Here is a 16,144-nt window from a genome sequence, read left to right as displayed (position 1 = left end):
CTCCTTTCCTCCATCCGTCCATCTCATCCTATAAACCAGGGTTCCCCAATAGGCGGCCCGTGAGCCAAATTCCTCCCTCAGGTGATCTCATTTGCAACCCCTTTTAAACTTTCTGGGCAAAAATATAAATATATATATGAATAAACAATTTCTTGTATAAATAATTTTCATTTTGGGACATGAAATAAATATATCAAAATGAATAAACAATCCCATTCTTGTATAAATAATTTTTCTGTTTTTTGTCAAATATTATATATTTTTGGGACATGTACAAATTATTATTATTATTTATTTTATTTTATTTATTTAATTAAAAACCCCTTTTTTCCCCAATTTCTTGGTATCCAATTGGAAATTAGCTCAAAATTGTTTTAATTGAGGAAAAGTGAGTCGCTTGTGCACGATGAGTCAAGGATATCCCTACCGGCCAAACCCTCCCTAACCCGGATGACGCTGGGCCAATTGTGCGTCGCCCCACGGACCTCCCGGTCGCGGCGCGGGTGGTTGCGACAGAGCCTGTGCGCGAACCCAGAGTCTCTGGTGGCATAGCTGGCGCTGAAGTACAGCCCCCTTAACCACTGCGCCACCCGGGAGGCCGTGTACAAATTATTTATAACTATGTTCACGCCCCCCGACCATCCGATCAAGGAAAACCCGTCCCACGGCTGAATATTATTGGGGACCCTGCCCTATACCATGAGTGGGTGTGCTCTTGCAATGTCTTCCCCACCACTTTCAATTCAGATCTGGACCAACCTTGTGTACAGTATCATACAAAACGAAGGCTTACAGTGGCTTTGTGACCAGGCCTTGGGGATGGATCAGACAATGTTTTCTGAAGGTGTTCCTTCATCAAAAACTAAGGGGAAAGACCTCTCCATCATGGTGACAACTCTCCCAGAGTGCAAAGAACCTTGGTGTGACCCTATACAACACCCTGTCGTTCTCTGCAAACATCAAAGCAGTGATTCTCTCCTGCTGGTTCATGCTCTACAACAGTGGTTCCCAAACTTTTTATAGTCCCGTACCCCTTCAAACATTCAACCTCCAGCTGCGTGCCCCCTCTAGCACCAGAGTCAGCGCACTCTCAAATGTTGTTTTTCCCATCATTGTAAGCCTGCCATACAGATACTATACGAAACATTTATTAAACGTAAGAATGAGTGTGAGTTTTTGTCACAACCCGGGTCGTGGGAAGTGGCAAAGAGCTCTTATAGGACAAGGGCACAATCCAGAAATCTGGCAGTGGCTTCTGATTAAATCAAATTATCACAGAACAGCTTGTTGCAATTTCGATGAGGCTCTGTTGTTCAGATATCGGTAAGTGGACTGGAGGCAGGGCATGAAAGGGATAACGAATCCAGTTGTTAGTGTCATCAGTTCCGAGAAAGTGCCTACGTAATTGCACACCCAACTCACTCAGGTGCTTCGCTATATCACATTTGACATTGTCGGTAAGTTTGAGTTTATTTGCACACAAAAAATCATACAATGACGGAAAGATGAATTGGATAAGAGTGTCTGACTAAAATGGGAAAATGTGAAGTGAATATGTTTGCTGAATGTTTTCTGAAGGTGTTCCCTTGTCAGAAACAATTTAATGTGAAGGGTGGAGGAGCGATCTGTTTTTATAACTGATTACTATCTGTTGTGGTCGTTCCCTGGCTTATTACACAGAGCAAATGCCTGGCACTTTATCCTCAGGTATAATACTTTTTAATTGGGTATAAGCATGTATGAACCTTTACAATATCTGATAATAAGGGTTATAATATGTTATGCCTCTCTATGTATTAATATTTCAACTGACTCAAATTGCTGTTAATTACTCAGGATCATTATGAGTTGACAAAAATAAATTGGGGGGGGTGTACATACTTAGGACTGGTCTTACAATGCATTATAACGGCATCATAGTACATTAAACCTGCATGCTGTAAAGTGTGACTGAATGTTTTGGTAAAAGGTATGTTGTTCATATTAAAACAACTTTAATCTCAGCAGAATTGTGTGTGTGTGTGTGTGTGTGTGTGTGTGTGTGTGTGTGTGTGTGTGTGTGTGTGTGTGTGTGTGTGTGTGTGTGTGTGTGGACATGTTTAACTCTTCTGGTCCCCAAACAGAAATTAGACCAACTGGGGACATTTTGTTTGTCCCCACGAGGTCACAAATGCTATTTCTAGGGTGTGTGTTTCTGAGTTGATGCTCTTGAAAGTGAAATAGTCTGCAGTTTCAAAATAAGCTGCATTGCCGCAATGGAACAGTATGTGTATACAGTATAGTGGTGTGAATGTGTGTGTGTGTTGTTCTTTTCACTGTCATGGTTTCTGAGCAGTTGGTCCTTATCCACTGCTCCATGTGGGAACACAGATACAGATACAGAGCCTCTGCCTGCCCATATACCCGCATCAATAGCCATTGGAGGGCAAAGCTACAGTTTACTAATGCATAACCTACTGTATATTATATTTTATAGGGTATGTTTCTTGGATATTGATAAAAGGGGCCAAACAACAACAAAGTGCTCACCCTGCCACTGTTATCGTAAACAGCTGTGCGATTGGCCTGGAGAAATGTAACTACTCTCAAATTCAAGGACGATAGTTTTATTTAAATGTTTCTCCCCAGTTGGTAGTTACAGTCTTGTCCTATCGCTGCACCTCCTGTACGGACTTGGCAGAGGGCGAAGGTCGAGAGCCGCGCGTCCTCCGAAACACAACCCAGCCAAGCTGCGCAGCTTCTTGACACATTGCTCGCTTAACCCGGAAGCCAGCTGCACCAACGTGTCAGAGGAAACACTGTACACCTGGTGACCGATCAGCTTGCGTACGCCCTGCCCGCCACAGGAGTCGCTAGAGCGCAATGGGACAAGGACATTACGGTTGGCCAAACCCTCCCCTAACCTGGATGACGCTGGTCCAATTGTGTGTCGCCCCATGGGTCTCCCGGTCGCAGCCGGCTGTGACAGAGCCTGGACTCGAACCAGGATCTCTAGTGGCACAGCTAGCGCTGCGATACTCGGACTATAGGAAGGACTATAGTTTTAACCATGATTCGAGGCAATACAGTTTTTGTTTACAATTTCACTGTTTACAAACAATGGAGTAAATCCAGCCAAATTTAGGGTTCTGACGAGGTTCAAAAGCTGAACTAAGCTCATGAGGTATTTTTAAATGAAATCCATCAAGAACAAATGGGTATAAATTATATATTTAAAAGTCCAAACATGGAGGTGCCAATCCTAGATTACCCATTTTAAGCCTAGTCCAAGGCTTGTATTCATGAAGCGTCTCAGAGTAGGACTGCTGTTTTTGCATTTTAGATCATATAACTTTTAACACTCCTACATATACTGTAGGCACTTCATGCATGTGGGCCCAATAATGATAAGCAGTATACATGGAGAATCTCTATTAGGCACGCTTCTAAGTCTAAATCTATGACTAGGCTTAGGCCTGTGAAATGGGAAACTAGACCTATACACTGTTCAAATTAAGTGTTTTATAACATACAAAAAGTAGTGCTGCCACCAACGTTAAGGTGACGAAACAAACCCGGAAAAAGTTGAAAAACTATCATGGTGTCAGTGGTGGGAAAAGTACCCAATTGTTATACATGAATAAAAGTAAATATACTCTAATAGAAAATGACTCAAGTAAAAGTGAAAGTCACCCAAAATACTACCTGCGTAAATGTCTAAAAGTATTTTGTTTTAATATACAAAAGTATTAAAAGTAAAAGTATAACTATAAATAATTTCAATAATCTTCATATTAAGCAAACCAGACGGTCTTGTTTTTTCAATTTTCAATTTCAATTTCAAAAAACAGAAGCAGTAGAGAAGACCAAGGATGTTCTCTTGATAAGTGTGTGAATTGGACCATTTTCTTGTCCTGCTAAGCATTCAAAATGTAATGAGTACATTTGGGTGTCAGGGAAAATGTATGGAGTAAAACGTACATTATTTTCTTTGGGAATGTAGGGAAGTAAAAGTAGTCAAAAATATAAATATTAGAGTACAGATGCCCCAAAAAACTACTTAAGTAGTAGTTTAAAGTATGTTTTACTTAAGTACTTTACACCATTGCAAGTCCCTCCTCTTATTGTACATTCCCTGCTCTTAAGGTGTGATGATTAAGTCCTCATTAGTAATTCCAAAACGTCAAATGTACAGTATTATTCTCAAACAAAGAATACAAGACAATATCGTTTTGTGAAAATACAAATGATACGTTTATCCATGATATAATTAATGAGTGTAAATGTGCTTTTTCAAGACATGATTTTGAAGCTTCAAATGCTTGATCTTTTCTTTGCAAATTATGAAATGACAACATAACATTAATTACTGCAGTCGGCTAAATCAGGGTCACACAGAGTGTTTCTTGGTAGTCTTAAACAAATCTACTTTAAAACAAAAGTATACACCACTCACAGGGTTATGGGCTTAAAAAGAAGACACCTGTACCATGTCAGATATAGAGTTGACATGTATTCCATTTTGAGTTTGCATCCCATTATTACACTTTATATACATCACAGAAGACTGAAGTATAACGAAACCATTTGTCTTAGAAACACCAGATTTTAGGTGTTACATTTTTACATTTTTTAATTAATGACGAAAGTATGACAAATATGAATAACACTCCACCCATGAGGCCACGAGGTCATTTGAGTGCAAGAATAGGCTACCAGGTGTTTCACATTTTTATATTGATAAACTAAGACAGGTCAAAGATCTGTAAGTCATTCTATTTCATATTCATGGGGGAAAAAAACAGCTAACGGACTGCTAATGTTAGCAGTAGCACTTATACAAAACAAGTTCAAAACGTCAGCCCGGAGCTCAATATGATCCATCAGTTTTTCTGCAGGGAGACAGAGAAATAGCAACTAATAACAATAAATAATGATAGAATATGAATGCATAATTAAATTGTTAATACATTGCAATATGAATATACAATTATTAAACATATTAATAGCAATATGCAAAATGTATATACATGAATAAAGCTGTGCAAATATAGCAACAAGATAACAATAGGAATCTCAAAAGTGGAATACAATAACATGTGGCGTGGTCTCCAATATGAAGAAGTTTAAGTGTCTCCATTGCACATTTAGGCAAATTGTCCTTCAGGCTTAATACATTGGCGACAGCCTTCCCACCTATCTGTTCATGTCTCAGGTAGCCCGTGAAAGCTGGCATGGATATAATGCAAATAGTTTACTAGTATTTGCTATATTCTAATAATGTTCATGTGTTAACGTATCGTCACGGTCTGCGCTATGGTGAAACTAGCACTCCGAGAGATCTGAAATCATTTGATGGTGAACTTTGGCAGCCAACTAGAGAAGAAAGGCAAGCTATTACATACTTGAAAGTCAGGACAATCCTTGTCCTGCAAATAAATAAGTTTTTAAAGTATTTTTTTTTTAAATGTATCAACCAGTAGGAATTTAGAATTAAATGAGGAGTGTAGCTTTATAGTTACATGATGACATCACCTGCCTTACATACCTTATTCGGCAATCATAATGTATAAAAAACAAAAAAACAAATTCTATCATCATTTGTCACAATAAAGAAAGTTTGACAAAAGAAAAATCCAACCCAGCATATACTCTCTGATTACAACCTCATTGAATCCTGGCGAGCACATGATCCTAAAGCAAAAGAGAACACTTTCTACTCAAACAGGCATAAAACATTCTCACAATTCGATTTAATACTATTATCTACACCTCTGTTTTCTTTAAACAAGAAAATATAAATTCGACATATGAGCTTATTACTGCCAAATTCAAATCTTAGAATGTACTAAAAGAGCCACAAGATGGTGTTTCAAAGTACATTGCTACATAATTATACATTCTGTGATGTCAAATTGATCTAATTGTATACATAATTATCAATTAAAAGGCCGTTGATGACCGCAGGGTTCTATGGAATGCAACCAAAGGTTTTATCATTCTTTTTTAACTGCATTTGCATGTGGTTTGAATATAAAATAATTGGAAATGCTTAACTGCGTTAGATCGTTCTCAACAAACACTCACGACCAGGTAGCTATTCCTCTTTCCAAGGTCAAGACAGAGCTCAATTAATTGATAAGACAGAGAGCAGAATTTGCCATCCATCGAATTTGACTCAACCATTGCTTCCATGGTAATCATCCTAGTCATTTACTGGCCAACAAGCTAAGCAGTAATGATCAATTAGCTGTTATAGCAACTATTGAATCTGGAACAGGGAATTACTATCAGAACCCACATTAATCAATCAAAGATTCTCCCACTTCTATAAAGAACTGTATACCTCAGATTGTAAAACCGCACACCCAGCCAAGTCCTTTCTAAAATAATTAAGAACTCCTCTTCTCTCAATAGAGGACGACACCCTGGCTGGGAGCCTGAATTGTTAGGTATGCTGCACTGTTGGAGATAGAAATATAAGCATTTTGTTGCACCTGCGATAACATATGTAAAATATGTATTTGAGACCAATAAAATCAGATTCTCAAACTCAAAGGGGTATTGGATAGTATAAATGAAGGCATATTACCTGGATGAGACGGTATTCCTCCTGAGGTCTGTTTAAAATGTGGGGAGATGTGAATTCAGCACTAATTTTGCTTTTATTAAAAAAGATAAGGAACCCAGTGTTCTCACTATTGACCCATATCTTTGATGAACACAGATTTTAAACTGTTTTCCAAAATGTTGTCTTCCCATCCCGAGACTTACTAACCAAAATTGGTCCTACTAAAGCAGGTTATCCAAGGATACATTTTTTTAAACAAACCCATGTCGACTATTACATATACTATACAAAACCCCTTCAAATGAGTGGATTTGGCTATTTCATCTACAACTGTTGCTGACATGTATAAAATTGAGCAGACAGCCATACAATCTCTATAGACAAATATTGGCAGTAGAATGGCCTTACTGAACAGCTCAGTGACTTTCAACGTGACATCGTCATAGGATGCCACCTTTCCAACAAGTCAGTTCATCACATTTCTGCTATGCTAGAGCTGCCCCGGTCGACTGTAAGTCCTGTTATTGTGAACTGGAGGAACAACAACAGATCAGCCGCGAAGTGTTAGGCCACACAAGCTCACAGAACTGGACCGTTGAATGCTGAAGTGTGTAGCTTGTAAAAATTGTCTGTCCTCAGTTGCAACACTCACTACCGAGTTCCAAACTGCCTCCGGAAGCAACCTCAGCACCAGAACTGTTCTTTGGGAGCTTCATGACATGACATGGGTTTTTATGGCCAAGCAGCCACACACAAGTCTAAGATCACTATGCATAATGCCAAACGTTGGCGAGAGTGGTGTAAAGCTTGCCACCATTGAACTCTGGAGCAGTAGAAATGCGTTCTCTGGTGGGATGAATCAAGCTTCAACATCTGGCAGTCCGACAAACAAATCTGGGTTTGGCGGATGCCAGGAGAACGCTACCTGCCCGGATGCATAGTGCCAACTGTAAGGTTTGTTAGAGGAGGGCTGTTTTCATGGTTCGGGCAAGGCCACTTAGTTCCAGTGAAGGGAAATCTTAACGTTATAGCATACAATTACAATCTAGACGATTCTGTTCTTCCAACTTTGTGGCAATAGTTTGAGGAGGGACCTTTACTGTTTTAGCATGACAATGCCCTTGTGTACAAAGCGGTGTCCATACAAAAATGGTTTGTCGAGATTGGTGTTAAATAATTTGATTGGCCTGCACAGAGCCCTGACCTCAACCCCATCGAATACCTTTGGGTTGTAACTTTGACTGCGAGCCAGGCCTAACATCAGTGCTCGACCTCACTAATGCTATTGTGGCTGAATGGAAGCAAGTCCCCACAGCAATGTTACAACATCTAGTTGAAAGCCTTCCCGGAAGAGTGGAGGCTGTTACAGTGGCAAAGGAGGGACCAACTCTATAATAATGCACATGATTTTGGAATGAGATGTTCGACGAGCAGGTGATCATATCTCTTGTCTGTCTTGGAACATACAGTGCATTCAGAAAGTATTCAGACCCCTTTATTTTTCCCACATTTTGTTAAGTTACAGCCTTATTCTAAAATGGATTAAATATTTTTTCCCCCTCATCAATCTACACACAATACCTCATAACGACAAAGTGAAAACAGGTTTTTAGACATTTTTGCAAATGTATTCAAAATAGAAAATATAATTATTTACTGACATTCGTTTTCAGAACCTTGGCTATGAGACTCTAAATTGAGGTCAGATGCATTTTGTTTCCATTGATCATCCTTAAGATGTTTCTACAACTTGATTAGATTCCTCCTGTATTAAATTCAATTGATTGGACATGATTTAGAAAGGCACACACCTGTCTATATAAGGTCCCACAGTTGACAGTACATGTCAGAGCAAAAACCAAGCCATGAGGTCGAAGGAATTGTCCGTAAAGCTCTGAGACAGGATTGTGTCAAGTCACAGATCTGGGGAAGGATACCAAAACAATGTCTGCAGCTTTTAAGGTACCCAAGAAAACAGTGGTCTCCATCAAGGTGCTTCAACAAAGTACTGAGTAAAGGGTCTGAAAACGTATGTAAATGTAATATTTCAGAATTTTTTATTTTTTTTAAACCAGTTTTTGCTTTGTCATTATGGGGTATTGTTTGTAGATTGGTGAGGGGGAAAAAAACAAATGAATCCATTTTAGAATAAGACTGTAACGTAAACAAATTGTGGAAAAAGTCAAGGTGTCTGAATATTTTCCAAATGCGCTGTATACCTATTATTTTCTATTTAGTTTTACTTTCTTTGCTTTCAGACCAATGGGTGCCTATTGACGCGTACTTTCTTGGATTGTTTTGGAGATTTTCACCAGAGCGTTTGGTGTGCTCTTTTCTGTCTGAGTTTGTGAAAAGGCCTGAATACAGCAGGGGCGCACGCAAACATGCCTGTTTTAATACAAGACCACAGAGTTTGCTAGAGGACACACCAAACACGAATGCCCTCTAACCACCTCCATGCCCCAGAAATTAGGGGAATTCTGAACAGTACGGCAGCACAATGTTTGAAGTTCACAATTTGTCTTTAATCTATCATTTGTATTCTGATATGAGGGCCCAAGTTCTTCACATGGTATGTTTCTGTGTGGTTTAGTGGGTAAAATTCAAATTAAATGTGCCATTTTACTGCCCCAAAAGTCAGGGGTTCTATTCCCACTTCTGCCTGTTCTACTTTCACTCCTTCTCCTGTGTGGCTCAGTCGGTAGAGCATGGCGCTTGCAACGCCAAGCGTCGTGGGTCGATTCCCGCTGGGGCCACCCATATGTAAAAGTAGTGGCCCCAGCCGACTTGTAAGTCGCTTTGGACAAAAGCGTCTGCTAAATGGGATATATTATTATTATATTATTCTCCATCTCCTCCTGTTTCTAATCTCTCCCACTTTCACTCCTTCTCCATCTCCTCCTGCTTCTAATCTGTCTAAACAAAGCAGACAAAAAATATATAATTCCTATTCGGATGTGAAATAAATTGATTTAACATGGACTTTTTGACTTGAGTATATGGTAAGTCGACATGTCTGAATCAGGTCCCTCAGTGTAACAAAGGTGGTTCAGCACAACAGTTTATTCCTGAAGACTGGCTGAATGGACTAAGGCAGTGTATTCACAAACAGACCAGTGATGAAGGCCCACTCTATACATGTTAATTGCGCAATAACTTACATACCCCTAAACATTTTGATTTTAACATAATTTATAACCTCACAATAGCAACTGAAGCATATAATTAGTAAAATGTTCTACCATAGGAAAAATATTAAATTCCCAGTGTCTTATTTAAAATGTTAATTCAAGTCTGGTCTGAAAATCATCATCAATCAATATTTACATGATATACTTTTCATGGTTTCAGAACACAATTATGGTGTTTTGAGTCTTTCTATTTTAACAGTGTTGTGCATGTGATTGCAGTGGTTCATACTCATGTCTATTTGTGTTCTGTTCTGTTTTATTCTAGTGGCACATGCTCAGGACGCACACAATTCCAATGAGAAGCCTCTGATCCAGTGCTACAAGTGTGGGGAGCCATGTAAGGGTGAGGTGCTGAGGGTGCAGTCCAAGCACTTCCACCTGAAGTGCTTCACCTGTAAAGGTAAGTACAGTACCAAACCCTGAAGATCATTTGTTGATGGTGGTATGACCTATGCTCCTCATGAGGTAAAAGGGTTTAAAACAACTGTCCAGTTATTATACAGATTGTCCTATAAATATGTCCTATGATATGACAATGTGATTAAAGTAGTTTTCCTTCCAAAAATGTTAATAAAGTATATTGAGAAGGAGCTTTTCTGTGTTTGAATGGTGTGGGTCATAAAAAATATATGAATGACAAATAAACAGCTGATTGGTCAGTGACGTCATGTTATTTGAGGAAATAGCAAGCATTTCAGAAACAGTCTGTTTGAGGGGGAGTTGTTGTTTTTTCTCTCATTTATGTATTGGCAACCAATACGAGTACAGGACAACACAACAACATTATTTGGCTATAAGTTAACATAATTTGTAGTTTTCAAATTGAAATGTTGTACTGTAACGGAGGATTCAGACTAATAATCAGCAATCAAATTGTTGAACTCTCCCATGGTGGGTATAGCAGTCAAGCAGCATGCTTGACGGCTGTTTTGTTGTTAACCAATGTCAAAGCTAGCTAGCACAAGCTTCCATCTCCCGATTAGCTATTGCGTGGCATGTTGCTGAAATTTGCATAATATGAGAGTATTAGGATGGCGCCGACAGAGATGGTCGACTTGCTTCGCGTTCTTATGAAACTATGCAGTATTTCGTTTTTTTATGTATTACTTCAAACACTGTTACCCCAGGAAATCTGAAGTATTATTACATTCAGCCGGGAAGAACTATTGGACATAAGAGCAACGTCAACTTACCAACATTATGACCAGGAATACGACTTTCCCGAAGTGGACAATGGATCGGATCCCAGTAGGCGACCCAAAAGAATGGCACCGCAGAAGGGGCAGATGGAGCGGACTTCTGGTCAGGCTCCGTAGATGGGCACATCGCTCACCGCTCCCGAGAATAGTACTCACCAATATCCAGTCTCTTGACAACAAGGTAGATGAAATTCGAGCAAGGGTTGCCTTCCAGAGATAAATCACAGATTGTAACATTCTCTGTTTTACGGAAACATGGCTCACTCAGAATACCTTATCAGAGTCGGTACAGCCACCCGGTTTCTTCACGCATCGTGCTGACAGAAACAAACATCTCTCTGGTAAGTAGAAGGGCGTGGGTGTATGCCTTATGATTAACGAGTCGTGGTGTGATCATAACAACATACAGGAACTCAAGTCCTGTATTTCACCTGACCTAGAATTCCTTACAATAAAATGCCGACCGCATTATCTACCAAGAGAATTCTCCAGCCAAGTAGACACCTCGACGGCCCTGAACGAACTTCATTGGACTAAACTGGAAACCACAAATCCTGGGGCTGCATTTATTACAGCTGGGGATTTTAACAAGGCTAATCTGAAGACAGAAGGCTCTCTAAATTATATCAGCATATGTAGTGCATGACCCGGGCTGGCACATTTCTGGATCATTGCTACTCTAACTTCCGCGACGCATACAAAGCCCTCCCTGGCCCTCCTTTTGACCACAAATCTGACCATTTTGTTGTTCCCAGCCGATAGACAGAAAATAAAACAGGAAACGCCCGTGCTCAGGTCTGTTCAACGCTGGTCCGACCAATCTGATTCCCCCCTTCAAGATTGCTTCGATCATGTGGACTGGGATATGTTCCGGATAGCATCGGACAACAACATTGATGTATACGCTGATTCGGTGAGCAAGTTTATTAGCAAGTGCATCAGTGATGTTGTACTGCTGTTCCGTAGCATTGCCTTCCGTCATCATGAAGTGCTTTGAGACTAGTCAAGGATCATCTCACCTCCACCCTACCTGACACCCTAGACCCACTCCAATTTGCTTACCGCCCCAATAGGTCCACAGACGACACAATCGTAATCACACTGCACACTGCCCTAACCCATCTGGACAAGAGGAATACCTACAGTTGAAGTCGGAAGTTTACATACACCTTTGACAACTACATTTAAACTCAGTTTTTCACAATTCCTGATGCTTAATCCTGATAAAAGTGATTCCCTGTCTTAGGTCAGTTAGGATCACCACTTTATTTAAAAAATGTGAAATATCAAAAAATAGTAGAGAGAATAATTTATTTTAGCTTTTATTCCTTTCATCACATTCCCAGTGGGTCTGAAGTTTACATACACCCAATTAGTATTTGGTAGCATTGCCATTAAATTGTTTAACTTGGGTCAAACGTTTTGGGTAGCCTTCCACAAGCTTCCCACAATAAGTTGGGTGAATTTTGGCACTTTCCTCCTGACAGCTGGTGTAACTGAATTAGGTTTGTAGGCCTCCTTGCTCGCACATGCTTTTTCAAGTCTGCCCACAAATTTTCTACAGGATTGAGGTCAGGGCTTTGTGATGGCCACTCCGATACCTTGACTTTGTTGTCCTTAAGCCATTTTGCCACAACTTTGGAAGTATGCTTGGGGTCATTGTCCATTTGGAAGACTCATTTGCAACCAAGCTTTAACTTAACTGATGTCTTGAGATGTTGCTTCAATATATCCACATAATTTTCCTGCCATCTATTTTGTGAAATGCACCCTCACAATATGATACTGTGCTTCACGGTTGGGATGGTCTTATTTGGCTTGCAAACCTCCCTCTTTTTCCTCCAAACATAACGATGGTCATTATGGACAAACAGTTCTATTTTTGGTTCATCAGACCAGAGGACATTTCTCCAAAAAGTACGATCTTTGTCCCCATGTGCAGTTGCAAACCATAGTCTGGCTTTTTTATAGAGGTTTTGGAGCAGTGGCTTCTTCCTTGCTGAGCGGCCTTTCAGGTTATGTCGAAATAGTACTCGTTTTCCTGTGGATATAGATACTTTTGTACCTGTTTCCTCAAGCATCTTCACAAGGTCCTTTGCTGTTGTTCTGGGATTGATTTGCACTTTTCGCACCAAAGTATGTTCATCTCTAGGAGACAGAACACGTCTCCTTCCTGAGCGGTATGACGGCTGTGTGTTCCCATGGTGTTTATACTTGCATACTGTTGTTTGTACAGATGAACTTAGTACCTTCAGGCATTTGGAAATTGCTTCCAAGGATGAACCAGTCTTGTCGAGGTCTACAATTTTTTTCTGAGGTCTTGGGTGATTTCTTTTGATTTTCCCATAATGTCAAGCAAAGAGGCAGTGAGTTTGAAGGTAGGCCTTGAAATACATCCACAGGTACACCTCCAATTGACCAATTATGTCATTTAGCCTATAAGAAGCTTCTAAAGCCATGACGTAATTTTCTGGAATTTTAAAGGCACCGTTTAAAGGCACAGTCAACTTAGTAAACTTCTGACACACTGGAATTGTGATACAGTGAATTATAAATGAAATAATCTGTCTGCAAACAATTGTTGGAAAAATTATTTGTGTCAAGCGTGAAGTAGATGTCCTAACTGACTTGCCAAAGCTACAGTTTGTTTTTTTGTTTTTTTAATTTTACCCTTTTTTTCCCAATTTCATGGTATCCAATTGTTATAGTAGCTACTATCTTGTCTCATCGCTACAAACTTACGTATGGGCTCGGGAAAGGAAGGTTGAAGGTCATGTGTCCTCCGATACACAACCCAAACAAGCGGGCACTGCTCCTTAACACAGCGCCATCCAACCCGGAAGCCAGCCGCACCAATGTGTCGGAGGAAACACTGTGCATCTGGCAACCTTGGTTAGCACGCACTGCGCCCGGCCCGCCAAAGGGTTCGCTGGTGCGCGATTAGACAAGGATTTCCCTACTGGCCAAGCCCTTCCTAACCCGGATGACGCTAGGCCAATTGTGCATCGCCCCACGGACCTCCCGGTCGTGGCCGGTTACGACAGAGCCTGGGTGCGAACCCAGAGTCTCTGGTGGCACATCTGCCGCTGCAGTACAGTGCCCTTAACCACTGCGCCACCCAGGTGGCCCGTAAGCTACAGTTTGTTAAAAATAAATCTGTGGAGTAGTTGAAAAATGAATTTTAATGACTCCGACCTAAGTGTATGTAAACTTCATCGATTACAGCTCAGCAATTAACACCATAGTACCCTCCAAACTCGTCATTTAGCTCGAGACCCAGGGTCTTGACCCCACCCTGTGCAACTGAAAACAGCAGAGGGAGCACCCACGTATGTAAAGTGGGACATTTTTAAGTTCCATCACAGACAAACTGAAATGGTCCACCCACACAGACAGCATGGTGAAGAACGTGCAACAGCGCCTCTTCAACCTCAGGAGGCAGAAGAAATTTGGCTTGTCACCAAAAACACTCTCAAACTTTTACAGATGCACAATTGAGAGCATGTGACCAATAAAATTTGATTTGCTTTGCTTTGATTTTCAATTCTTATTGCTAGCTCTCTCATCACCAACTTAAGTTGCTGTTTCCTCATGTCTCCTCCTTCTATTGAAAATGGCTTGTCGCTGGTAACTGATTATAGCCCCAAGTGTGAGCCAAGCTAATGCACATCAAGTAAAGCCTGGTCCCAATGAATCACAGTCTCTGCTTGTTTATAAGTTACAAGTGCCTTGTCAATATTATAATAAACAGATTGAACAGCCAATTAGTTAATATTTTCCCACAGCTGCTGTACACTGAGTCCAGCAAACGAGAATAACAATTAGTCAGTTAGATAGCTAGCCAGGTCATCAAATCCTACTTGAAGGCAAGTACTGTGGCATTGAGAGTCACATAGCTATAATATAATTTCAACAGTATGAACAGGCAGTGGTTACAGTAAATCCACTCATTTGGAGTTACACTACATTACCAAAAGTATTTGGACACCTGCTCGTACATCTCATTCCAAAATCATTGGCAATAACATTGAGTTAGTCCCCCAATAGTTGGTCCCTCAACGAAAACAGACTCCACTCTTGTGTGAAGGCTTTCCACTAGATGTTGGAATCTAATCAAATCAAATGTATTTATATAGCACTTCTTACATCAGCTGATATTGTCACGTTTTTTTTCAAAATCGAACCCAGAAGCAGACCAGGACAAGGAGAGTAAGGAAGAAGGTGAGTATTTATTTACAAGTGAATGTGAATGGGTAGATATATCCAGGTGGCGTAGCGGGCAGCGGTGGTGAGTTGATGGGAGTAAATAGGTGGATCCAATGGGGTAGCGGAATCCTCCGACAACCAGGCGGGAATGGGGTAAATGATCCGGGTGAGTAACTGAAGACAGAACAAACAGAGGTAAGTTTAAGGCAAGCAATACGTAAAAAACAACAAAACAAATTCTATCCAACTTGAGGCTGATACTATGGCACAACATACTGTTCATGGCAAACGATCCGGCAGGGAATGGATGTCAGGTCCGGGCTTATGAAGAGGAGAGATGATGATCAGGACCAGGTGTGCAGATAGCTGATGGGATACAGGTGCGGGTAATCAGAACTCCCAACTGGCTACACTCCAGGACAGAACACAGGCAAAAAACAGACTCAGGAAACGGGATTCGTGACAGATATCACAAAGTGCTGTACAGAAACCCAGCCTAAAACCCCAAACAGCAAGCAATGCAGGTCTAAACAGGCAGGATATAACCTCACCCACTTTGCCAAAGCACAGCCCCCACACCACTAGAGGGATATCTTCAACCAACAACGTACCATCCTGAGACAAGGCCGAGTGTAGCCCACAAAGATCTCCGCCACGGCACAACCCAAAGGGGGGCACCAACCCAGACAGGAAACCACGTCAGTGACTCAACCCACTCAAGTGACGCACCCCTCCTAGGGATGGCATGGAAGAGCACCAGTAAGCCAATTACTCAGCCCTTGTAATAGGGTTAGAGGCAGAGAATCCCAGTGGAGAGAGGGGAACCGGCCAGGCAGAGACAGCAAGTGTGGTTCGTTGCTCCAGTACCTTTCCGTTCACCTTCACACTCCTGGACCAGACTACAATCAATCATAGGACCTACTGAAGAGATGAGTCTTCAATAAAGACTTAAAGGTTGAGACCGAGTCTGCGTCTCTCACATAGGTAGGGAGACCATT

The 16,144-nt window shown here is 40.9% G+C and overlaps 1 protein-coding gene across 1 annotated transcript in view; it reads left to right on the top strand.

Moving 5' to 3' along the window:
• The window catches only part of LOC135510777 (actin-binding LIM protein 1-like), a 160,874-nt gene that overhangs the window by 84,375 nt on the left and 60,355 nt on the right, over positions 1 to 16,144 (top strand). The window contains exon 2 of the mRNA XM_064931987.1: positions 10,007 to 10,141. Coding sequence (XP_064788059.1) covers positions 10,007 to 10,141 — 135 coding nt within the window. The remainder of the gene's footprint in view (positions 1 to 10,006; positions 10,142 to 16,144) is intronic.

Source organism: Oncorhynchus masou, chromosome 23 (genome assembly GCF_036934945.1).
Source record: "Oncorhynchus masou masou isolate Uvic2021 chromosome 23, UVic_Omas_1.1, whole genome shotgun sequence".
Lineage (NCBI taxonomy): Eukaryota > Metazoa > Chordata > Actinopteri > Salmoniformes > Salmonidae > Oncorhynchus > Oncorhynchus masou.
The sequence above is the reverse complement of the archived record's forward strand: the minus strand, read 5'-3'. Positions and strand labels throughout refer to the sequence as shown.